A 24,280-nucleotide genomic window follows, 5' to 3' on the forward strand; every position below is an offset into this window, starting at 1 on the left:
AGCAAGAGAGCACCCCCAGAGTGGTACCCAGCCATGGTGCCACCACATCACCTCACAGCACAGAGCTGGAGCAGGAGCACTTTGGGAAGCAAATCAAAGGTGCTGCTATCAGGAGCAGGTCCCACAACTATTTGATCCTTTCCAGAGGTTTTCCAGGCTGGGGAAGGAGCAGATCCAATAAAAATCCAATTAGGCTTCTGATTCTCTATTGAATGAGGCCCTTCAGCCTCCAGACTCAGCTGCCAGGAGGGGGAGGGGAGGAGCTGCAGCTTTACTGGGAGCTCTGGGAATTTCCAGAGCACCTCGACTGCAGCACTGGGTGAAGCCAGGGGGAAGCCTCTGGGCTGGGGCCAGAGAACACTGAAGAGAGGAGGAGGTGGCCAGTGAGGGCTTCCCTGGGGAGCCTGCAGGTCAGCCAGGCAGAGCCACAGGAACCTAAACCAAGAGCAGGGAGGGACCTCTGTGGTCTGCCTGGTGGGGGAGGCCAGGCTGGGAGCATCTCCTCAACAGCCATTTGTGACTAGAGATCAAGCTCCAGGTCAAGGCCACCGCAGCCAGGAGTCCACCACTGCCCCTGCAGGCCTCCTCCAGCTCCTGGCTGGAGCTTCCCAGCCACCCACACTGCTGGCAGCATCAACTGCATGGAGCAGCAGGATGGGGCAGGCTGGCACACTCCATGGGACACTCTGGATTGGCCAGGTGAGAGCAGTCTCCTCTTTTCCCCTGCTCTGGACTCAGCATGAGGGATCCACTCAGCGCAAGGGATCCCTGATCCACTATGATCCTCGATCCCTGACCTGCTATGAAGGACCTCTGATCACTCCAAGGGATCCCTGATCTGCCACAAAGGATCTCAGATCCAGCTCCTCTCCCAGCCAGCCCTGGCTGAAGCCTCCTGCAGCTGCTCCCAGCGCCTGCTGGCTGCCTTCCTGCCAGGACCTCCAGCAGATCCACTCCGACACCCCTGAGAAGGAAAATCTCCCCCCAGCCACATGTTTCCAGTGACACCAGAGCCCCCCAGTCCCACCCAGTTTCCTCCTCATCTCTGCTCCAGCAGCACAAGGAGACCCTGTTAGGAGCTGGTGCTCAGAGGCAGGAGAGCTGAGGGGTTTCCCTGGATTCCTGCCTCCCAAGAGCAGGGGAGGACAAGGAAAGGGCAGGACAGAGGCCAGCCCTGGAGCCTGCTCCAGGCCAGGCAGCTCCAGGTCCTGCTGATGTGCTCCACAGCCACAGCTGCACTTTCACTCCCCTGTCCCAGACTCTCACCACCCTCCCTGCACAACTTCTCCTGGTGCCCTGCTCCAGCCCTCATCCTGGCACCCCAGGCACTTCCGAATAGTCCTTCCCCAGCTCTCTTGAAGCCCCTTCAGGCACTGCCAGGCTGCTCTAAGGTCTCTCTGGAGCCCTCTCCTCTCCAGGCTGAACAGCCCCAGCTCCCCCAGCCTGTCCCCAAAGCAGCCTCTGATCATCTTGGTGGCCTCCTCTGGCCCCACTCCAGGTCCCTCTTGTGTTGGTGGCCCCAGAGCTGGACACAGCACACAGCAAGCCTGGAGCCACCAGGTGCCACTGGGTCTGGCTGCTCATGCAGAGCCTGTGGGCTGAAGTGGCTATGCCCAGGGGCTGCCCAGAGCCTGGCACGCTCCATGGCTCCGATGTCTTCTCCCATGGAGGCTGAGCTCAATCCAACGCTGCCAGCCTGGCACACACAAAATGGCTCCCAAGGCAGCGCTCCACACAGGGCTACAAAAGTGGGGAAGCAACCCCAAAACGAGGGGGTCCTGCCCCAGCGGCTCAGCAGAGACCTCCAAGGGCTGCAAAGCAGAGAAGAAAATGCACAAGGCCCCCCGCAGCACCGAGCCAAGGCACAGCTGTGGGCTGGACCCTGGCACCGTGAGGTGTGCAGGAAACCCTGAGCCAGGCTGGGACTGCGCCGCCCGGGGAGTCCTGCGCAGGGACCCGGCTGCAGGTGAGGGAGGGGAGGCCACGGGGGCTGCAGTGGGGCTGGGGAGCGGCTGGGGTCCAGTCCCAGCCTCAAAAAAGAGCAAAAGGAGGCTGGGGAGGGAGGCAGCGAGCTCGGAGCAGAGGCACTGGAGAAGTGGGGGGCGAGGGGAGGATTCCCCTCCTCGGGAAGGGGGGGAAGGGAGGTGGGAATCACAAACCAGAGGAGACAAAGAGAATATTTGGGAAGCCAGAGAGAGCTCAGCCAGGCTGGGGAGCTGCCTCTGCCCGCAGCAGGCTGTAAATCCTCAGCGTGGCTCCAGCGCAAACTCATCTGGCAGCCCCGCGGCTCCCCCTCCCCAGCCTGGCCGTGGGGACACCCAGACCCCCCCCCCAGCTGCCCCAGCTCCAGCCCCACACCTTCCCCCCCAGACATCACCCAACCGCCCCCCAGCACTCCTGGCTGGGCTCCCACAGGCACCGTGGACACCTCGCAGCTGGCAGCTGGACCCTGACGGATGAGGACCCAGCGGTGGCTGCAGCCCAGGGGCTGCGGGGCTGGGGAACCCCCCGAGCACCTCGGGGCTGGGGACCCCCCGAGCACCTCGGCCTCCCCCTGCCCCAGATCGCTGCTGGCTGGCTTGGGCCAACCCCCAGGCTCCGCAGCCCTGAGGTGAGTTTTGTGCTGTAACAACCCAAGGGGAGGGAGCAGGATGGGGGCTGGGGAAGTGCCACCTTCCCTCTCCTCTCTTCCTCTGCTTTTCCTCTCCTCTCTTCCTCTACTTTTCCTGATGTCCCTCTCCTCTCTTCCTCTGCTTTTCCTCTCCTCTCTTCCTCTGCTTTTCCTCTCCCCTCTTCCTCTGCTTTTCCTGATCTCCCTCTCCTCTCTTCCTCTGCTTTTCCTCTCCTCTCTTCCTCTACTTTTCCTGATCTCCCTCTCCTCTCTTCCTCTGCTTTTCCTGATCTCCCTCTCCTCTCTTCCTCTGCTTTTCCTCTCCTCTCTTCCTCTGCTTTTCCTCTCCCCTCTTCCTCTGCTTTTCCTGATCTCCCTCTCCTCTCTTCCTCTGCTTTTCCTCTCCTCTCTTCCTCTACTTTTCCTGATCTCCCTCGCCTCTCTTCCCCTGCTTTTCCTGCTCTCCCTCTCCTCACCTCCCAGGTTCCCATTTCTAGCCAAGTTCATCCCTCAGGATCCAGTCGCTGTCCCAGGGAGCTGTCAGCTCACCCCAGAACTCCATGGACAGATGGAGAGGAGGACAGGGGAGGAAGAAAGCTGCTTTTAGCCCATGGGTGAGGTCAAACAAATATAAACCCCCAGGAAAACCAATTAAACCATAACACCCTCACTGGAGGGACTGGGCAGCACCTGGACAAGCTGGAAAACTCTCCCCATCCTCAGTGGATCACTGGGGAAAGGAATGAAAGGAAAACCAGACTGGGAAGAGGGGCTGGGGGGAATGGGGAGCCCTGGCCCCATATGAGGTGAGCCGGGGCTGACTGAGCTGGGCTGACCAAACCGTGCTGGCCGCACCGGACTGACCGCTCCGGGCTGACCACTCCGTGCTGGCCGCACCGGACTGACCGCTCCGGGCTGACCGAGCCACGCTGGCCGCTCCGGGTGGACCAAGCCGTGCTGACCGCTCCAGGCTGACCGAGCCGTGCTGACCGCTCTGGGCTGGCTGTGCCATGCTGGCCGCTCCGGGCTGACCGAGCCATGCTGGCCGCTCCGAACTGACCGAGCCATGCTGGCCGCTCCGGGCTGACCGAGCCATGCTGACCGCTCTGGGCTGGCTGTGCCATGCTGGCTGCTCCGGGCTGACCGAGCCATGCTGACCGCTCCGGGCTGACCGAGCCGTGCTGGCCGCTCCGGGCTGACCGAGCCATGCTGACCGCTCCGGGCTGACCGAGCCATGCTGGCCGCTCCGGGCTGACCGAGCCATGCTGGCCGCTCCGAACTGACCGAGCCATGCTGGCCGCTCCGGGCTGACCGAGCCGTGCTGACCGCTCCGGGCTGACCGAGCCGTGCTGGCCGCTCCGGGCTGGCAGCTCCGGACTGATCGAGCCGTGCTGGCCACTCTGGGCTGACCGAGCCGTGCTGGCTGCTCCGGACTGACCGAGCCATGCTGGCTGCTCCGGACTGACCGAGCCATGCTGGCCGCTCCGGGCTGGCCGCTCCGGGCTGGCAGCTCCGGGCTGACCGAGCCGTGTTGGCTGCTCCGGACTGACCGAGCCGTGCTGGTCGCTCCGTGCTGGCCGCTCCGTGCCAGCTGCTCTGGGCTGGCCGAGCCGTGCTGGCCGCTCTGGGCTGGCCACTCCAGGCTGACCGAGCTGTGCTGGCTGCTCCGGGCTGACCGAGCCATGCTGACCGCTCCGGGCTGGCTGTGCCATGCTGGCCGCTCCGTGCCGGCGCCGCCGGGCATGCCGCAGGTTCCCTTCTCCACCCGCGGGGCGATTTCCTCGACTGCGGCCCTGCCTTTGTGCGCCGGCTCCTGCCCGCCGCTGGCTGCCAGCCACGAGAGCCTGGAACCCGGAGCCAGCAGCAGGGCCAGGGGTGGCAGGGACAGAGGTGGAGAAGGGGGGGACAAGCAAACGATGGAGTGGCAGATGTAGGGGTGTCAATCACACCCAGCGGCGCTACGGGGGGGGCAGGAACGCCGCCAGTGCCAGGCTCCAGCAGCCAGGCTCAGGCTTTGCTTGCAGCAGATTTAGGAATTCCATCGGAATAGTGATGGAGAGGTGGAGGTGGGGAAGGAAGAGGGGAAGGGAGAAGCTCCGGCAGCAGCCGCAAACCACAGCGCTCATCCTCCCCCTTGCAAATATTCTGGTCAAACATTCCAGGGAGCTGCCAAACTCAGGTTATAAAGGAGGAAAAAAAAAAAAAAACAACACAACAACCAAACAAACCCAAAAAACCAACCCCAGAGCCGACCCCCCCCGGAGCCGGCACCCCCAGAGAGCCTTTGTCTGCTAGAGAGATGGAGAGGACCGGGGCCGGGGGGTACTTACAGGTACAGCACTGCTGCTGCCTCCTCCAGCTGTCAAGAGAATTGGGGAGCAGAGGCAGGGGGCAGAACGGGCAAGCCGGGGGGCTGGGCACGGCGGGGGGGGGGCCGGCGGTGAGGGAGGAAGGTTGGGAAAGGAAGATGAGGAAGAGGAGGCAAGGGCTGGGGTGCTGAGGAGCCCTCTCGGAAGAGCCTGGGCGGCCCCGAGTGCCATCCCCCTCCAGGGACCTGCGGCAGCCCTGTCTGGAGCGGGCACTTCCCTGCCAATCATGCGCCGTGCTCTTATATTAAACAAAAGAAAAGGGGATGCTTACTTTTACCCAGCATGCTCTGCGGGGCAGGGGAAAAAAAAGAGGAAAAAAAAAAAAAACACTAAAAAAAAAATAAAACCAGTTGCAGCCGGTTTGTAACCTCAGGACATGGAATTATCTCTTCGTTTCTCTCTTTTTTTTTTTGGTGGTGCTCATTTTTTGGGGTTGGGTTTTTTTTTTCTCGGGGGGGGGGGGGGGGGTATGGGGCAGGAGGCCGTTGGCCGCTGCTGACCACCCCCCCCAAAACTCCACCAGCATCTCCAGCCTCCACCCCCCCCCCCTTGCCAGCAGCCCCTGGCCCCCCGCCAAACTTTGTCTTCATTCATGAGAGCTCCTTTCCTCTGATGCTGTTTTAACTGTTTCATTCCCAAGCTCGCCCAGTTGGGCTCCTCCATCTTCTGAGGCTCTGCACAGGTGGCTTGGGTCACCTCCACCCCGAAGCAAACCTCCCATGCCAGGCAGGGAGCAGTGCCCAAGCTGCCCCCCACTGCCTGCCTCACGGTGAGGGCTGTGGCACCGAGGAGCAGCAGAGGGAACTCTGCTCCTGCTTCTCTTCACAGCATCCCAGGATGGGTTACGGGTGCAGAAGCCTTTCAAGCTCCTGCAGTCCAACACTTCCCTAACTCCACCAAGGCTGGGGCTGGACCATGGCCCTCATCACCACAGCTCCAAAACCCCTCCAGGGATGGGGATTCAGCCACCTCCCTGGGCAGCTTGGGCCAGGCTTGGAGAACCCTTTGAGTGAAGAAGTTTCTTCTAATGTCCAACCTGAACCTGCCCTGGGGCATCCTGAGGCCATTTCCTCTTGTCCTGTTCTTACCTCTTGGCAGAAGAGCCCAACCCCACCTGGCTCCAGCCTCCTATCTCAGGAGCAGCTCTCCTGGCTGCAGCCAGCTCCAAGAGTCCCCCCACGTTCCAGGGTCCCTGCTGCTCCCCCAGTCTGCCCTGGTCTTCAAGGTCCCTTCCAACCCAACCCCTTCCATGGTTCTCTGAACCAGCCCCACTGCAGCCCAAAGTTTCTGCACCACTTGTCCCTGTCCTCAGCTGTTGCCAGTCTCTGATGTTCTGAGGACCCTTTCATGCTTTTCCCTGCTCCTCATCCTCCTCCAGCCCTTTCAGCCTCCTCTCAGGGCATGTGGAGATTCAGCAGAGATGAAACCACTCCAGCAAACCAGGGCTGAAGGCTCTTCACATCCTCCCTCTTGTCCTGTCCTTTACCCTGCTGTGGAGGCTTCTGAAAGACCCTGATGGGCAGGATGGAGGAGAGGTGTGGGTGACACATCCCTGGCCTGCTCATTTAATTGAATTTCAGGGTCCTTTCATGAGGACCTATCCTTGGGGGGCTTCCATTTCCAGACAGAAAAGGCTCTGAGGAGGAGCTGACAAAATCTGCTTTGTGCTGCTCTGCTTCCCAAGCCCAATTCAGGATCTGCAGGTGATCCATGGTGGAGAAACCTCTCCCTGCTCCCATCAGCTCCAGCAGGTGCTGAGCACACAGGGCCTGGGCTTTTACAGACAGGCAGCACACAGGAGAGGGGTGCCAAGGGGTCTCCAGAGTGCCAAAGGGTCTCCAGGGTGCCTTCAAGCATCCCCAGGTAACTAAGAGGCAGGTGACTAAGGAGGCAGGATGGGAGCACCTGGAGTTAATTTATTGGGATGAGATGTTTGGGAAGTTGGAATTGTCCCAGAGTCACAGCATGGCTCAGGTTGGAAGGGAGCTCAGAGATCATCTGCCCTGACCTCCCCACCATGGGCAGGACACCTCTCAGCTGGATTCAGCTGCTCAAGGCCTTATCCCATCCTTTAGCACCTCCAAGCAGGAGCCATCCACAGCCTCCCTGGGCAGCCTGTGCCAGAGTCTCACCTCCCTCACACTGAACAACTTTCTTCCTCAGCTCCACTCTAACCCCGCTCTGCCTCAGCTCCAAACCCTTCCCCCTTGGCCTGTCTCAGATCCCCTCAGCAAAGTCCTTCCGCAGCCTTCCTGCAGGATCCCTTCAGGTACTGGAATGCAGCTCTAAGGTCCCCCTGGAGCCTTCTCCTCTCCAGGCTCCATGTGGAGGGAAAAGAAGTCCCCAACCCCCAGCCCCAGGCTCTTCACAGCCTCCCCCGCCCAGGCTGGGTCTAATTTTAGAGAGGAGGCCTGGAAGCTCTCCTCACACCCCAGCATTCCAAGCCCTGGTCTCCAGAAGGGTGCTGGATAAAGTTCCACAACCCAAAGGCAGAGTTGGGGAACCAGGACCTGGAGTGGGGCCTCAGCCCTGTGCCTCAGGATAGCTCCAACCACCCCACCAGGGCCAGCACCCCGAAGGGACCTGCCCCACTGCTGGGAAGGATGGAGGAAGAGGGAAGGAATCCCAGTGCTGGAGCTGCCTCCCTGCCCCACTTCCCAGGGCTGGGGATGAGCTTTCCCAGAGCCACGGAATGGGTTGGAAAGGACCACAAGGTTCCAACCCCTGCCATGGACAGGGACACCTCCACCAACCCAGGCTGCTCAAGGCCTCATCCAGCCTGGTCTGGAACACCTCCAGGCAGGGGACGTCCACAACCTCCCTGGGCAACCTGTGCCAGGCTCCCCCCCAAATTCTGTCCAGAATTTCTTCCCAACACCAGGGAAGGGAGAAGCCACCACCAGCCTGAACCACTGCACAGAAAGCTGGAAAGCAGCAGGGCAGCCCCCAGGTGCTCAGCTCCATTTTAGCCTCAACTGAACTTTAAATCCATTTAACTCCATCTTTACAAAAAGCCGGAAAACACAAAGAGCTGCACCGCCGCGTGCCACGAGGCTTTGACCTCCACCCCAACCACACCAGGGGAGCAAGGGCAAGCTGGGATGGCCAAGAGCAAGGTCCCCAGAGCCACTTGCACTCCTCAAAGCCCCAATTCCAGAGCAATTCTCTTTACAGGGAAAAGCCATCCCTGGAAATCTCTCCTTTCCCAGTGACCCAGATAAGAATCGGCTCCAGCTCCCACAGCAACCAGGAGCCACGGCAGAAGGAGCTCCCCCCAGGAAGAGGATCCACACAGGAGCACAGCTCCTCACTCAGCCATGGAAACCTCCTGCAGGAAGCAGAGGAATATTGAGGACTTCTCTTTTAAAGAGCCAAATCCTCTGAATCACTGAAAAGCAGGAGAAGGGGACCAAAACCTGACCCCAGCAGGGAAGGAGCCATGGGCCTGGGGCAACATCTCAGCTCCTGAGTCCTGCACCACCCTAAGGCCACAGAACCATGGAATTCTTTGAGAGGACCTTCAGAGCTCATCCAAGCCCTGCAGTCAGCAGGGACATCCCCAGCCAGAGCAGGCTGCTGACAGCCCCAAACAACCTGAGCTGGGCTGGTGCCAGCCAGGGGGCATCTCCCACCTCTCTGGGCAGCCTGGGCCAGGCTCTGCCCACCCTCAGCACCACCAATTTCTCCTTCTCTCCACTCTCCATCTCCCTCTTGTACTTCCAAACCATCCCCCCTTGTCCTGCCACCACAGGTCCTGCTCCAAACTCTGTCCCCAGCTTTCTGCTCAGCCCTGGAAGGGCTCCAGAAGGTCTCCCTGGAGCCTTCTCCTCTCCAGGCTGAACACCCCCAGGTCTCAGCCTGGCTCCCAGCAGAGGGCTTCCAGCCCTGCCAGCATTGCTGTGGCCTCCTCTGGCCCTGCTCCAACAGGTCCCTGTCTGTGCTGAGGGCTCCAGAGCTGCCCCAGTCCTGTAGGGGTCTCAGCAGAGCACAGCAGAGGGGCAGAATGCCCTCCCTGCCCCTGCTGCCCACACTGCTGGGGACCAGCCCAGGGCACAGCTGGGTCTGGGCTGGCAGCATGTGGTGCCAGCTCCTCACCCTCAGGTCCTTCTCCTCAGAGCTGCTCCCCACCCATCCATTCCCCTGTGTGTGCTGTACTGGGAATTTCCCTGACCCAGCTGCAGGCCCTTGCCCTTGGCCTGGTTGAACCTCAGGAGGTTTACAAGGTCCCAGGTCTCCCTGGATGGATCCTGCCCTCACTGCGCCACTCCTGACGCCACAGCAGCCACAGCTCAGCCCACGACTGCAAACCCACCCAGAGGTAACCTACATGCAACAGAAAAGCCTCCAGGAACAGAACCTGGGCCATCTGGAACCAGCCTCCTGCAAACCTCGAGCCTGAGGAGCAGAAAATGGGAGGAAGCCCCCAGGGCAGCTCCTGAGAGGTGGGAGCAGAGGAAGCTCCACACTGCCAGCTCCGGGCACGGTGGCTTCGTGGAGCTGCTTCTCCATCTTCCAGAGCTGGGAACCCTCAGCAGCAGGGGCTGACAGGTTTGGTTTCTGCACCCAAGGGAAAGTTTTCCCATTTATGACCAATTTCTCTCCTTTTTTTCGCTTAAACAGAAACATTTTGCTGTTGGGCACAAACACAACGCAGAGACACACACCTGGGGCTCCCACACCCCCCACATCTGACACCCAAAGAATCCAACACCCCCCAAATCCAACATCCCCAAAATCCGACAGCCCCCAAATCCAACATCTCCAAAATCCAACATCCCCCAAAATCCAACATCCCCCAAATCCAACACCCCCCAAATCCAACATCCCCAAAATCCGACAGCCCCCAAATCCAACATCCCCAAAATCCAACATCCCCAAAATCCTACATCTCCAAAATCCAACATCCCCCAAATCCAACATCCCCCAAATCCAACATCTCCAAAATCCAACATCTCCAAAATCCAACATCCCCCAAATCCAACACCCCCAAAATCCAACATCCCCAAAATCCAACACCTCCAAAATCCAACATCCCCAAAATCCAACACCCCCAAAATCCAACATCTCCAAAATCCAACATCTCCAAAATCCAACATCTCCAAAATCCAACACCCCCAAAATCTAACACCCTCCAAATCCAACACCCCCAAAATCCAACATCTCCAAAATCCAACATCTCCAAAATCCAACATCTCCAAAATCCAACACCCTCCAAATCCAACACCCCCAAAATCCAACATCTCCAAAATCCAACACCCCCAAAATCCAACATCCCCAAAATCCAACACCCCCAAAATCCAACACCCTCCAAATCCAACATCTCCAAAATCCAACACCCTCCAAATCCAACACCCCCAAAATCCAACATCTCCAAAATCCAACACCCTCCAAATCCAACACCCCCAAAATCCAACATCTCCAAAATCCAACACCCCCAAAATCCAACATTAAAAAAGAAAATCCAACAGCCTGGTGGCAAGAGGAAGCAAAGGGAGCAGGGATGGATGCTCCCTGCCAGCTGCACCTCACCGTGGGCCTGGGGCAGACTTGGAGACCAGGGAAAGCTCCAAGGCCAAGTCTGCAACTCACAACTAACATCCCAGCAGCTTGGGAAGCAGCTTGGAAAGCAGGAGAGACCTCAGAGCAGCCTTCCAGTACCTGAAGGGGCTCCAGGAGAGCTGGGGAGGGACTTCTGACTCCTGGCTGGGAGTGCCAGGACAAGGGACAATGGCTTTGAGCTGGGAGAGGAGAGATTGAGACAAGAGATGATGAAGAAATTCTTGAGAGTGAGGGTGAGGAGACTCTGGAATAGGTTGCCCAGGGAGGCTGTGGCTGTCCCCTTCCTGGAGGTGTTTCAAGCCAGGCTGGATGAGCCCCTGAGCAACCTGGGCTGGTGGAGGTGTCCCTGCCCATGGCAGGGGGTTGGAGCTGGATGAGCTTTGAGGTCCCTTCCAATCCAACCCATTCCAGGACTCCAGGAACTGAGGATTTTTTTTGGTGATTGTTTCTCCACCATAGATGAGCCCAGGAGGCTCAGGAATAACAAATTCCGGGCAGGCTCCTGGATGAGGCACAGGGATCCCTGCAGGCACCATTGTGGAGAAGATGCCAGGGCAGCGAAGGTTCCTCTCCCATGGCTCCCCACAAGCTCCCTGAAGCAGCAGCTGGCAGGGGTCTGCCCTCAGTGGCAGCAGCACCACAGGCTGCTTGTACGCAGTGGGGAGCCCCAGCAGAGCACGAAGGCTGTGGGGGGGGGCCTCTCCCTGCACCCCCAGACCACGGTGAGCACAGGCACAGCCCCTGCCCCACTGGCCCAGCGCCAGCAGCCCCTCCAGCCCTGCCCATCGCGATCCTTCCCCAACCCCCACCGCAGAGCACCGAGAAATCAGAGTCAAAACCTCCCACACCTCCTTCCAGAAGGATGTCGTTCCCCACGGGCTCACAGCACCCCCCCCCCCTTTCCTTCCTCCTCCTCCTCCTCCTCCAGCCTGTCAGCAAAAGAGGAAGGCTCCAAACCCATAAATCTCTACCCAATGAATCCCTTCTCTTTTGGGGGGATTTCGGCTCTCAGCGCTGGGGCAGGCAGAGTGCTCCTGGCGCCTCCCCTCCGTGCTGCCAGCTCCCCTCTGCCCAGCCCCCCACTCCCCCCCAGGCAAAGCCCCCCCCTCCCCGGACGCAGAGAGGTGCTGGGAATGCTTCTAATCACCTCAAACACTGAATCTGGGGAAATAGAGCAAAGGGGAATGGATCTGTGGCACTCAGGTGAGTGAGTACCCCCCCTCCAGAAACAGCATTCTCGTAGCCCCCCACATCCCAACCCCTCCAGCGAGGGTGCAGCAAGGGCTCCCCACACCAAAACAGGAGGCAGGAGCTGCACTCCTGCTCCATGTTAAAGTTTTCCTGGCTGCCCCCATCCTGGATTCGCGGTGGGGAATGGAAGTGGGGGTGCAGGATCCCGCGGGACAGAACAGCCAGCGGGAGGCAGAGGCAGGGCCAGCCCAGCAGCTCCCGAGGGGGAAACGGCGCGACGGCAACCCAGGGGGGAACGGGAACGGCAGGGGGGAACGGGAACGGCTCCCGAAACCCGGCAGAAGATGAAGAACAAAGGGGGTATCCCCTCTGGGCGGCAGCCACCCCCGAGCCCCCATCGCGCAGGATCTCTCCATCACAGCATCGCTCCCCGCGACGCGGTACCCAATCCCGAACCCACCGGGAAAGGACGAGGTGGGGGACACCTCCTGCATCCCCACCCCCAAACCCCTCCAACTGCGGGGGGAGGCGACTCCTCCCGCCCCCTTCTCCGCTCTCCCCTGCCCCGGGGGACCCCCCACGCACAGCGGGCCCGGTGCCAGGCAGCTCCCGCACCCTGCTCCCCCACCACCCCCGGCCCAGACAGCCCCACCCCGGCCCAGACGGTCCCCAGCGGGGCCGGGACCGGCCCCCCGCCAGCCCCCAGCCCCGGGGAAGGAGCCAACACCCGCGTTTACCACGGGGGATCCCCGCCCCCAGCCCTCCTCGCCCATTCCCGAGGGCTGGGCCAGCCCCCGCCACCCCCTCAAACCCCTCGGGCTCTGCCGCCCCCACCCCCAAGCCCTGATCTCCGGTTCGGGTTCTGCCCTCCAAAAATCTTGGGCTCTACCCCTTTGAAAAGCCCTCGGCTCTACCCTGTGTCCCCCAAATCTGAGCTCTGCCCCCACAAAAGGCGCCTCGCCCCCCCGCTGCCAAACCTCTGCGCTCTGTCCCCTAAACCCCTCGGCTCTGCCCCCACAAAGCAAACCCCTCCACTCCCTGCCCCCCAAAATCCCTGCGCTCTGTCCCCCCCCAGCTCCCCTCTGCTCTGCTCCCTCCGAAAATGCCCGGATCTGCCCTCCCCCGACCCCCCAGATCCCTCCTTTCTGCACCCGAAAATCCACCGGTGCGCCCCCCCTGGTCCTGAGCTCTGCCCCCACAAAATCCTCCCCCCCCCCTTCAAACCCCTCTGATCTGCCCCCCGATCCCTCTGATCTGCACCCGAAAACCCTGCGCTGTGCACCCCTCTCCCCCCACAATCCCTGAGCTCTGCCCCCACAGAAGTACCTCCCATCCCCTACTTTTCTGAATCTGCTTTGCCTCCTCAACCCCCCAAGCCCCGCGGGCGCTGCACCCCCAAATACAGACACCGCCCCCCCCCCTCCGCCTCAACCCCTTGGCTCGGCTCCCCCCCCGCCACACACCGCCGGGACTCGCCCCCACCCCCACCTCCGCACTCCCCCCCCCCCCCCCCGCCCCCGCCGGGCCCGGCTCCCGCCGCCCCCGCAGTCCTCACCTGGATCAGGAGGGGGGGAGGCCGGGGGCGCCGGTAGGGGCCCTGAGGCCGAGCCGGGGCCGGGCGGGCGGAGCAGACGGCGCCGCAGCCTCCAGCCGCCGCGGAGCGCAGCCGGCACCACCACAAACAATGCCGCTGATTGGGCAGCGGCCCCGTCGCTCTCACCCCGCCTCCCGACCCCAGGCGCGACGCATATTGGCCCAGCATGACAACAGGCGGAATGCTCCACCAATTGAATCCGTCGACTTCCCCGCCGGGCTCGCCTCCTGCTTCTTACTGGTGGGTAGGCTCGAAGATCGACGCGCAGTTCTACCAATAGGAAGCCGCCGAGCTTCCCCGCGGGGCGCCTTTAATGGGTCTCCGAGCCTGGACATCCGGGTACCGCCGGCCGCGCGCGGTGTCGGCGGGCAAGAAAGAAAAAAAAAAAAAAAAAAAAAAACCAACCCCCCCGCCCCCAGCCCCTGCCCGCGGGGAGGTTGGGCCCAAAGCGGCCGCCGTAGCTCGGACCGCGGCCCACGTGGCGCCCGGTACCGGTGTGCACGTGGTCCCGCGCGACGCCTCGTGGGGGCGGAGCGAGGCAGGCTCCGGTACCGGGCTAGGACTCGTGTGTCGTCCCCGTCCCCACAGCCCCGCCTCGGGGTCACCGGCAGTGGGCAAGGCCCAAGTGCCGCTGCCTCCGCCAGGCCCCAAGATGGCGGCCGTGGCCGCAAGCCAGCACTCCGGCACCGCTTCCCCACTTGCCCCCCCCGCGGCGCTGTGTGTCCCCCGACCCCCAAGGAGTTCCTCCGCTCTGCTTCGATCCCCTCCCAGAGAAGGCGCCTGGGGAGGCAGCAGGGAAAATAACCGCAGCGGTTTTTTATTTACAGCCCCCCAGGCCGGGGGGGAGGAGGGGATTGGTGTCCTATTGCACAGTGCAAGGGGTGGGGGACAGCCCCTAAATCGCCCCCAAAATTCACCCTGAACCTTCACGATGGCTCCCAAACCCACCCACCCACCCCACTCGGGGCACGGGCAAGCAGCAATGGGAGAGAGGGTGGAAATGGAGGGGGTGTGCAGAGAGCCCCCACCCCCCGACTCTCCTGCCACCCATCTGGCTGCCAGCACAAGAGGAGAGGTGCTGGGTTGGGCTGGGCTGGGGCAGGAATAAATAAATAAAAATATATTAACACTGACTTAGAAAACCCTTTGTGGGAGGATCAGAGCTGGGGGTGGCTGGAACCCCCCTGTCTGTCCCCAAGGTGCGAGAGGGCCTGGGGGGTGCAGCTCTAGCACTCGAGGGTGGCCCCGAAGCTCTTGCGGCAGTCGATGGCTTTGGAGCTGGGGGGCTGTGCCCGCCGCCGCCGCAGCTCCTCCTTGCCCAGGCTCCCGGCCAGCTTGGCGTAGGCAGCTTTGTACTTCTTGTCGAAGGCGGCTGCGAGGTGATGGGGAGCGGAAGGAGACATAGCAGCCATCAGCACTGCCTTGGGGACCCCCAGTTCTCCTCAATCCCCCCCCCCCACCCCAGTCTTCCCCTGAGCTCCCCCATACCAATGTCTGTGTGGTCCCTGCCCAGTGCCGCCAGCGTGAGGAAGAGGAGTTCCCGGTAGATGCTCCTGGGGAGGCAGAGCAGTGAGGGGGGCTGCCCAGTGCTGATGGGGGGCTTCATAGGGGGGTCCCAGCCCTACCTCTGCAGGTGCCGGGGACTGCCTGGGGCTGCCAGGGTCTCGAGGAAGAGGGCAATGGCTTTGTGCACCTCGTTCAGCCCCACGTGGCTCAGCAGGGCCTCCAGGAAGGCCAGCGAGAAGGGGTGGCCATGGGGCCGCCAGGACTGCAGACGAGTGGGGACATTGCCTGAGGCAGGGACAGGGACAGCAAGGGATGGGAGTCAGCACAGCCTGCCACCATGGTCCCCCCACTCCCCACCACCCCAATGACTCACTGTGAAGCCTCCAGAGGACATAAAGCGGGGGGCAGCTGTCAGGCTCAGGGGTCAGGACATCCCAGAGCAGTCGGACACGGACATTGGGGGAGTCAAGGAGCTGCCCCTGTGGGGCAGGCAGGTGGGCACGGGGCCAAAGGCTCCCCACGAGGCCCCAGACCCCCGATGGCCTCCAGCCTCACCTGTGGGGCCAGGGTGACATGCTGTGAGCCTAGGAGCAGGCGGGGCAGGTTGCTGGGCAGCTCCAGGCGCTGGAAGTACCAGACCAGGTTCCAGTAGATGATGGGGTGGCTGTCCACCAGCTCCGGCTGTGCCAGCAGCTCTCCACCCTCATTCTCCACCAGGCTCTCCAGCTCCTTGCGCAGCACCAAGGGGCTCAGGTAGGCGAAGGCCACTCGCTCCGAGCGCCGCGGCACCTGCAGGACAAGGGCCGGGCACACGCTCACTGCTGGCACCCCAGCACCCCCCAAAGCCTGCAGGGACGGCTGTGCCCCCTCTTGGTGCCCAGCCCCGTACCACCATCTCCGGGTAGCCATTGCAGAGCTCCGGTTCACCCCCGTCCAGCGCCAGGCAGTGGCGGCGGTCGCTCAGCACCGGTCCCTGGGTGGCAGCAGGAGCAGGGGAGCCATCCTTGGCCGTGCTGCATGGAAAGGGGACGTTGGGAAATGGGGGGCACCTGGGACAGCTGAGATCTCCCCAGAGGATGGGAGGATGGGGGAAGGGTGAAGAGCAAATGGGGACACTGGGGCAGGATGTGGACATGAGGGTTGCCCCCCAGGAGGTGGAAGGATGGGGGGAGCTGGTGGCAAAGAGGGGGTTTAGGGACTCTGGGGACACCAGGGCAGATGCAGGACGTTGGGGTTTTACCCCTGAGATTGGGGAACAGCGGTGGGCATCAAAGAGGGATGCTGGGGACACCAGGAAGGATGGGGGACAAGAGGGTCTTCCCCACGGGGATGAAAGGATGGTACTGGAGAGCAGCAAAGGGATACTCAGCTGCAGGGAAGAGGACATGAGAGTTTCTCCTGGAGGACAGGGGACAGGGTAGGGGCGAGTGAGGTCCCACCTGGGGGGCAGCTGGAAGTCCTGGATCTCGATGCTGAGGAAGGGGACGAAGGAGCGGGTGCAGAAGGGGCAGGTGGTGTTGAGGTTGGAGTCGTCGGAGGTCCACCCTGCCATGACCTCCTCGTCGTACACCAGGGCGCCACAGCCCTGGCAGCGCGAGCAGCTGGACAGCAGCACCTGGCCAGTGGGGCGGAGGCTGTCAGCTCACAGTGCAGCATGAGGGGGACCACAGGAGAATGGGGACCCCCAGCTCACCTCCACCATGGGCTGCTCCTGCCCAGACGCCCCTTCAGGCTGCGGTTCAGCCTTGGGAACACCGGTGCTGCCCACAGAGGTGTCTGACAGGTCCAGCTCACTGCCCAGCGAGACTGAGCTCTGAGGGGACAGGCAGTGTCAGCAAGGACAGACAGACAGCCGGCCCCCAGACCCAGGCACCAGCTGGGTACCTCGGAAGCAGTGGACTCGGGGCGCTCCCGTGGGCGCAGCAGTGTCTCGGCGGGGCTACGCCGGGCGGGGGGGTCCCGGTCCTGCTGCTCGGAGCCCCGGCGCGGGCGAGCAGTGGAGTCGCGGCCACCGGTGGGGAGCTCTGTGCTGGCAGCCGGGCGCAGCGGGGACCTCTTGCCAGGGGACAGCAGCTGCTGCAGCTTGGCCGCCAGCCCCCGCCGCGGCGTGCCCCCTGCCGCCCCCCCTCCGCCCGCGGGGCTCTCCTCTGCCCGGTCGCTCTCGTCCGTGGCGAAGCTGACGTCAGACAGGCTCCCCTCGGCTGAGCTGGGGGCGCCCCGCAGCCGCGAGGGCAATGGGTCTGGGGCTGCAGGAAGAAGTGGGGGCCGCACAATCAGGGGCTCCCCTGGCCTCCCCCGGGCCCCCTCACCCTGGGTGCTGCCAGGGAAGCTGAGGCTGCCACTCTTCACCAGGCGGGGGGCTGGGGGAGCGTCCCGCAGGCTGCGGCCGGCCCAGGTGGTTTGGCGCTGCAGGCTAGGCCGGGGCACGGGGGACGCTCGGTCACCTGTGGGGATGAGGGGTGTCAGTGGGGGGTAACAGCCCCTCCCCAGCTTCCCCCCCAGACCCAACCTACCAGAGGGGGCCGTGGCGGCCGCTCGGTGCTGGCGCTGCCGCAAGGGCTGCCGGAACTGGGCAGCTCCCAGCACCACATTGCGGAGCTTGGCCCAGCGCAGGCGGCCGCCCTGGGTGCCAGCTGGCCACTTGCTCTCCAGCACTGCCTGTTGGGGCAGGGGGGAACGACAGGGTCAGGAGATGCTGGGGACCCCCCTGGCCCCCTCCCATGTGTGCCCACCCTGTCACCTTGTTGTAGTAACCGTAGGTGACAGTGTTGGGCACGATGCCAGCGCGCTTCATCTCCAGCAGCACTCGCACCGACAGCACTGGCTCCCCATACTGCCCGCACAGCTGCATCAGGATGCGGTAGCACACCTGGGAGGGGCAAGCAGGAGTGCTGGGGTGACTCCAAGTCCTGGCTGAGTGCCCCTCACACCCGATGCCACCTACCTCGTCTGGCAGCACCACTTTGTGAGCTTCCATCTTGCGCAGGACGTCGTACGCCAACTGCAGCGCCCGCAGCTTGGCAGGGGCGGCGCGGACATGGGTGGGCAGGTAGAGGAACCAGAGCCCATAGCAGTGGCCCAGCAGGCACTTGGCCCACATGTCAGGCACAGAGGAGTACTTCTGAGCCACCCGCTGGGCCACCTTCATCTCCTGAGGGTGAAGAAAGGCGAGGGAGCTGGGGGGCACCTGGTGTCCTGCACCCCTCCTGTCCTATCCCTTTTGAGGCCAGGCCACCTCGCCACAGCCATGGCCCTGCTCACCTGCTTGGTCCTGCGTGGGGCTGGGCTGCTGGGAGCACTGCTCCTGGCCTGGCACAACTGAGCCACCAGTGGGTCCCGGGGGGGCTCCAGGAGCTCCGGCCGCAGGGTGGGGAAGCTGTCATAGCTGGGGAGGGGGAGCAGAGGATGAGTTGGGGAGACCTTGGGAGGGTGGCAGGGCTGGGGGGGTGAAGGAAGGGCCTCACCGGTACCGCGCAGGCAGCTCAGAGCCATCAGGGGCTGCGGGCTGCTCCGGGGGGGTGATGAAGACGGTGTGCTCACCCCCCCGGGGGTCATCCAGCTCCATCAGTGGGGTGTCCTCCGGCTTCTCCAGCTCCACCTGCACCTGGGGTGGGGCCGGGGGTGTCACTTGGGGTCGTGGGGAACAAGGCAATGGGCGGTGGGGCTGGGGACACTCACCTTGTCCACACAGGTGTCGAAGAACTCGAGGCAGGGGTCGCGGTCGCTGGCAAAGGAGCAGTCCTCGATGAACTGCGTGAAGAGCTGCGTGCGTAGCAGCTGCCCGTAGAAGCGGTGGTATGCCCGCTCCCGGGACTTGAGGAACCCTGGGGGGCAACCACAGATCAGCCCCACCCTGCTCACCCCCACAGGACCTGAGGGGCCCTAAGGGGCTGGAGGGCAGGGCTTAGATCCAGCTGAACCAACCCAGTCACCCCTGTGCCTTCCCCAGGATCTCAGGAGCTTGGGGAGCAGGATGGGGCAGCTCGGCTCCATCTCATCCCCCTCTGGTCATCCCAACCCTTCCCACACTTGGCTGTGGGACTCGAGGAACCCTGGCAGGATGGGGGGAGGTTAAACCCAGCTGACCCTGCTCTAGTCACCCCAATGTCACCCCTGCCCACTCCCAGAACCCGAGGCAGCCCGAGGGGCCCGGCCAGGGGGGTTGGGCCGCACCTTGCAGGGCAAAGAGGCTGCCGGTGTCGCGGGCGGCGGCCGCGGGCGCGATGGGACGCAGGAAGCTGCGGTAGCCGCGCAGGGTGCAGGCCATGAAGCGCAGGAAGGCTGCGCGAGCCTCCAGCTCCAGCTGCGCCCTCCGGCCCCGAGCTGCCTCTGCGTCGCTCAGCAGCAGCTCCAGCGATGCCTCCTCCCCAGGGCCGCTGTACACTGAGGGCAGGGGCAGGACAGAGTTGGAGGGGGGGAAGACACAGACGGCTCCCAGAGCCCCCTCCCAGAGCCCCAGCTCACTCTCGTCTAGCTGCTGGGAGAGGCTGTGCAGCGTGGCCAGCAGCACCTTGCAGGGCCGGCGCGGCAGGGAGCGGGGGGACAGCAGCTTGCGCTCCTCGCTCCTAGGGAGGGCACAGAGGGACAAGCAACCAATGGGTCCCCAAACCCCCTCTGGCCTGCTGCAGGCCCCCCCTCTACTGCCAGGAACTGGGGATGGGGAGCCACTCACTGGTGGTGACAGATGGTGTTGGTGTCCAGGTCGACGAAGATGACGTCCCTGGGGGGCTCGTAGAGGTCGAAGTAGCTGGAGTGGATGCCTACAATGAAGGGCACGGGGGCACACAGCACGTCAGCCAGCGCCAGCGGGCACAGCGGGATGTAGGGGCACTGCCAGCGCAGGGGGAAGATCATCTGGGGGGGACAGGACAAGGGTGGTCAGCACCGTGGGCCAGGGGGGTGGGAAGTCCCCAGTGCCACGGTGGGTGTGTGTCCCCCTCCCCGGCACTCACCGCCACCAGGGCTTCGCCCACGCTGGTCAGGACGTCCGGGCGCAGGGAGTGGATGAGCAGCTTCTGCTCGGTCAGCACAGCCACCAGCAGTGCCACAGCGTTGTCAGGGCCCAGGTTCTGCAGCAGCGTCAGGAAGCTGGCACCGCTGCGGGGGGGGGACGTCACTCAGCCGCCCCACGGCCCCCTCCCCAGTGTTTGTGTCCCTCGTCCCGCAGTGTCCCGTGGCCATCCTTACCTGAGCGGCAGCGGGGAGGATACGGGGCGGCACAGCAGCAGGCTGTCATAGGGGGACATCTGGGGGCGACACAGGGACGTGGTGGGCTGGGGGCAGCCAGCCTGGGGCCGGCAAGAGGCTGGGGCAGGCACCCAGAGCAACTGACCTGCACCAGGATGCGAGGGCGCTGCGGGGACGGGAAGGGGACGTTGTGCATGAAGTGGGAGATGTGCCTGCGGGCAGAGGGCAGCGCCGGGGGTCGGTGTTGGGGGGGAAACAGCGGCAGGGGTCCTGCAGTCCCCCCCAGCTGCCCCCGGGCCCCGACTCACGTCTCGAGGGGCAGTACGTGGGGCCCTGAGATGGAGTAGCGGTAGATGAACATCAGGAACTTGCGGAAGACATCAAAGAAGGGCCAGTGGGACAGGACACAGATGCTCTTGCGTGCCTGCAGCGAGCGCCCCGGCACTGGCCGCCTGTCCACCACACTCAGCAGCCCCAGCCGCAGGCTCTGCTTCTCCGACAGCCGCTCCCGTGGGAAAGCCTCGTAGAACTGGATGGCTGCTCCATACACCTGCACACAGCCAGCCCGCAGGTGGGAAGGGACCCCTGGGCATCATCCCCTCTGAGCCCCCTTGCTGGCTCCTGGGCACCTTGCTGTTCCCCAGCACTCCCAGGCCCTTCTCTGTGGAGCTGCTCCCCAGCGGGTCACCTCCTCCCCTGTACTGCTGCAGGAAGTTGCTCCTCCCCAAGGGCAGGACCCTCCACTCACCCTGGCTGAACCCCATGAGGTCCCCCTCCCCAGCTCTCCAGCCTGGCCAGGCCTGGCTGAATGGCAGCACAGCCTGACAGGCTGCAGCCACTGCTGCCAGTTTAGGATCATCAGCAACCTGGCTGGGAGTCCACTCTGTCCTTTCACCCAGGCTGTTGATGAAGATGTTGAAGAAGACAGAGTGGGCACCCCCTTGCCCACCACTGAGCCCCACTCCCAGCTCCATGCCCCCCACCCTGCCTTGTCTCCTGAGGCCCCGGTCAGCACGAAGGTGGAGAAGACAGGCAGAGGGTACTTGGTGTCATCCGGCCAGCTCTCGATGGTGGCCCCCATGGGCAGGCAGAACACAGGCACTGACTCAGGCAGGGGGAAGGCCTCACTGTCCTGCTCGGGGTAACGCCCCAGCAGCCCTGGATGGATAGATGCACAGAGGGCTGAGCCTCACTGAGGAGAGGCAGGGAGGGAGAGGCCAGGTAGGTAACCAGCAGCCTAGCAAGGAGAGCCCACAGTGCTCTGACCCCCCCAGTGCCACCCTACCTGCTTCATAGACCAGGGTGTTGGCCTTTGCCATGGCGATCTTGTAGCACAGGTACAGGGCAGGACCCCACTGCAAGGAGGGAGCGGAGGGGTCGGTGCAGGCTGGCCCCCCCAGGGCAGCGAGTAGGGGGGACCCCAGCACCCACCATGCTGGTGTTGAGGTTCTTGTCCACCCGGCAGAAGGTGTGTGGGGTGCTCTCGCCCTTGCTGGGCATGATGAGGCAGATGTCGGTGACCCCCAGCGTGCTGTGGCCGTGGGGCTCAGCTGCCCGCCGGTAGGTCAGGAAGGTTCGCTGGTGCCCAGGGCCCCCAGAGTTCAGGTTGGCCGAGCGGCTGTAGGGCGTCGTGTCCAGGATCTTGTAGCCCGGCTTCGGGCGGTCCTTGCCCTCGTAGTGCACCCTGCGTGGGGAGGAAAGGTGAGGAGGACCCCCAGGAGAGCTGGAGCTGCACCCCCTGGCGCTCAGCACTCACCCCAGCTCGATGAGGGGGGGCTTGTCCCGGCTGCGCTTGTAGCAGATGAACATCTGGGGGTTGTTGAGCAGCCCAGCGTTGAGGTCCACGGGGTGGCCTGAGGTGGTGGTCTCGATGCAGGTGAAGCCGTGGGGCACCTCCTCACCCTGCGAGCGGATGATGACCGCCACGTCGGTGATGTGCTCGCTGGGCCGCGCCGCGCGCTGCTGCTGGCCCTCCTCCTCCAGCAGCCGCGAGGTGTCCGTCAGTCCGGCCACCACGAAGTAGTCCACCAGCTGCGGGGGCTTCTCGTCTGCCATGGCTCACGGCATCTGCGAGGACACAGAGCGGGATGGGTCACGCCCTGGACCCTGCCCCACAGCCCACCCGCCCCAGCTGTGCCCCCAGAAAGCTGCGGGGTGCCCCACAGCGGAGCCAGTGGCCGCGGGGCACGGCGCAGCTGACAGGGCGAAAGCAGCGGCGACGGGAAGGGAGGAGGCTTCCGGTCACGCCACGAGGCCCAGGGTGTTGTGGGGACCCCCATGGCTTGGCAGGGGTGCAGCACCCCCAGCACAGCATCTGTGAAGGGAGGACACCCCTCAAGCAGCGACCCCCACCCTGCAGTATGCCTGCCCCTGAGCTTGGTGGCTGCAGCCTTGTCCCCACAGCTGTCCCCTGTCCCCTCCAAGCACCCCCGCCCTGCCCCAGCTTGCCCGGGGCGCCGCAGAAGGGTCCTTGCAGGCCGTCGGGGAGCTGCTGCATGGAAAGGGGGGTGGAAAGGGGAAGGAAAGAGACGAGGAGCTGCCAGCACCCACGCCACACCCCCGCTGCTGTCACCCCCTCCATGAGGCACTGGGGTGCGACATGGCTCTGCCACTGCCACACCAGGGCCGAGGGGGCTCAGATCAGTTCCAACCCCGAACATGGAGACTCCAAGCAGGGTCACTGTGGCAGCCTCAAGACCCCAAGAGGAAACCCCCTCAGCTGGGGGTTAGGGGGCCCCAGCCCACTGGGGCTGTGCCAGCGTCACCCCTGCTGGCAGAGGCAGGGACATGACAGCAGTTGGAGCCTCGCCAGGGACTCCGGGACCCCCCAGCCCCCCCGCAAGCCACCAGAGCTATTTTTAGCGCAGCGCTACGCGGTGAGGGCCGAGCTGCCGAGACGCAGCCCCGGCTCCTGCTTTCACTTCTTGCCACCTGCTTCAGGTGGGGAGAAACCAGCGGGGCAGGGGGCGCACGGCCACCCTCTGCCCCCCAACACATTCCCCTCTCTCTCGGGTCCTCCTGGACAGGCTCCCGCAGTGAGCACCCCACTGGGAGCCAGCAGGACATGGCAGGGTCCTAGATGACGGGTCCCGGTGACCCCCAGCGTGGGCAGCGCCACTGAGGAGTCCCATGGGGGAGCCTGGGCTTCGTGCCCAGCTGCAGCAGCAGCAGGAACCGGCCCCTCTGTGGGGCTGCCAAAGGGGAAGTGGTGACTGCGGGAGGGGTGTCGGGACCCTCCCCGGGCAGGATTTGGCCGCCAGCTAGGGGCGAGCCTGCCCAGAGCAGTGCCCCAAAGGCAGGGTTGCTCCGGGGGTCTGCAAGCTGCAGCATGTCCCCGGCAGTCCCCTGCCCCACAGCGCCTAGGGACTTTGTCCCACTATGTGGCCTCTGCCCCACGGCTCCCTGCACCCCATGAGGCCGAGGAAGCTGCGGCGCACACCCTCCAACCTCCCCCCTCCAAATCCCTCCCTCCCCCCATCATCCCGGCCCCATCTCGGAATTGAGATTCTGGGGTGGAAACGAAGACACTGGCAAACATCAGCCTGGCCAGAGAGCCACCGCCAGCCGGGCCCTGTACACAGAGGCTGCCCCACAGGCCCTGTAGCGAGCCCTACACATCCTCCCAGCCGGCCCTGTGCACCTCAGAGGCGCCCTGCACACCCTACAGCCCTACACACGCCCAGTCCCATGCCCATACACTTGGCCCTACAGGGCCTGTACCCGGCTCAGGCCCCAGCCCCGGCCCCACGGGCCCTAGATGCGGCCCCATGCTCTGCCTCAGCGGGGCCTGCACAGCACCCAGCCGGCTTCAGGCACCTCACGGCTGGCTCCGCAGACCCCACGACCGAACCCGTGCACCCCGGACACAGGCCGGAGCCTACAGGCCCTGCCCCGGGTCCAGGCCCTGTAGCCGGCCCCACAGGCTCTACCCCCAGCCCAGACGCTACTCCCGGCCCCACAGGCCCCAGCCTCGCCGGCCCCGGTCCCATTTCACCCCCGGTACCTGCGGGCCGGGCCGGGCCGGGCCGCGCCGCTGGGCTACAACCGAGCCGCTTCCGCGCGCCCGCCCGGCCCCGCCGCCGCGCACAGCGGCCCCTGGCGGACGGGAGGGCTCTCTGCGCCCGCCGGGGGACACTGCGACCTACAGGGACCCCCTGCCCAGCACCACCAGGCCCTTACAAGGACCCCGCCCACACCCCGAAGACCCCCAGAAGCTACCGCGATGGCTCCACGACCCCCTTGGACCACCCCCAACATCGCTAG

At 64.0% G+C, this 24,280-nt stretch overlaps 1 protein-coding gene across 1 annotated transcript; it reads right to left on the minus strand.

The window, feature by feature from the left end:
* Positions 1-14,459: 14,459 nt before the first annotated feature.
* Positions 14,460-22,072, minus strand: DENND4B (DENN domain containing 4B). The gene is made up of 25 exons (XM_054396949.1): positions 21,774-22,072; positions 21,449-21,701; positions 21,303-21,372; positions 21,006-21,175; positions 20,326-20,567; positions 20,163-20,229; positions 20,018-20,076; positions 19,783-19,927; positions 19,503-19,684; positions 19,295-19,395; positions 19,004-19,213; positions 18,509-18,654; positions 18,295-18,434; positions 18,092-18,215; positions 17,775-17,981; positions 17,571-17,699; positions 16,715-17,488; positions 16,524-16,643; positions 16,270-16,445; positions 15,723-15,843; positions 15,408-15,619; positions 15,204-15,343; positions 14,950-15,115; positions 14,813-14,877; positions 14,460-14,696 (listed from the first exon to the last, which is right to left on the minus strand). Exons 1-25 carry the CDS (start codon positions 22,070-22,072, stop codon positions 14,551-14,553), a joined length of 4,464 nt encoding a protein of 1,487 aa, XP_054252924.1. The 3' UTR covers positions 14,460-14,550.
* Positions 22,073-24,280: the final 2,208 nt, after the last annotated feature.

The sequence above is a fragment of the Indicator indicator genome, chromosome 40 (assembly GCF_027791375.1).
Source record: "Indicator indicator isolate 239-I01 chromosome 40, UM_Iind_1.1, whole genome shotgun sequence".
NCBI lineage: Eukaryota > Metazoa > Chordata > Aves > Piciformes > Indicatoridae > Indicator > Indicator indicator.

Bases quoted from the DNA above. Each gene is read 5' to 3' on its own strand.
- DENND4B (XM_054396949.1), bottom strand. From the start codon at position 22,072: ATGGCAGACGAGAAGCCCCCGCAGCTGGTGGACTACTTCGTGGTGGCC. The intron at 21,176-21,302 runs GTAGGGTGGCAC...CTATCCATCCAG, and splicing joins CACCCTGGTCTATGAAGCAG to GGCTGCTGGGGCGTTACCCC. The intron at 20,077-20,162 runs GTCAGTTGCTCT...TGTCGCCCCCAG, and splicing joins GCCCTCGCATCCTGGTGCAG to ATGTCCCCCTATGACAGCCT.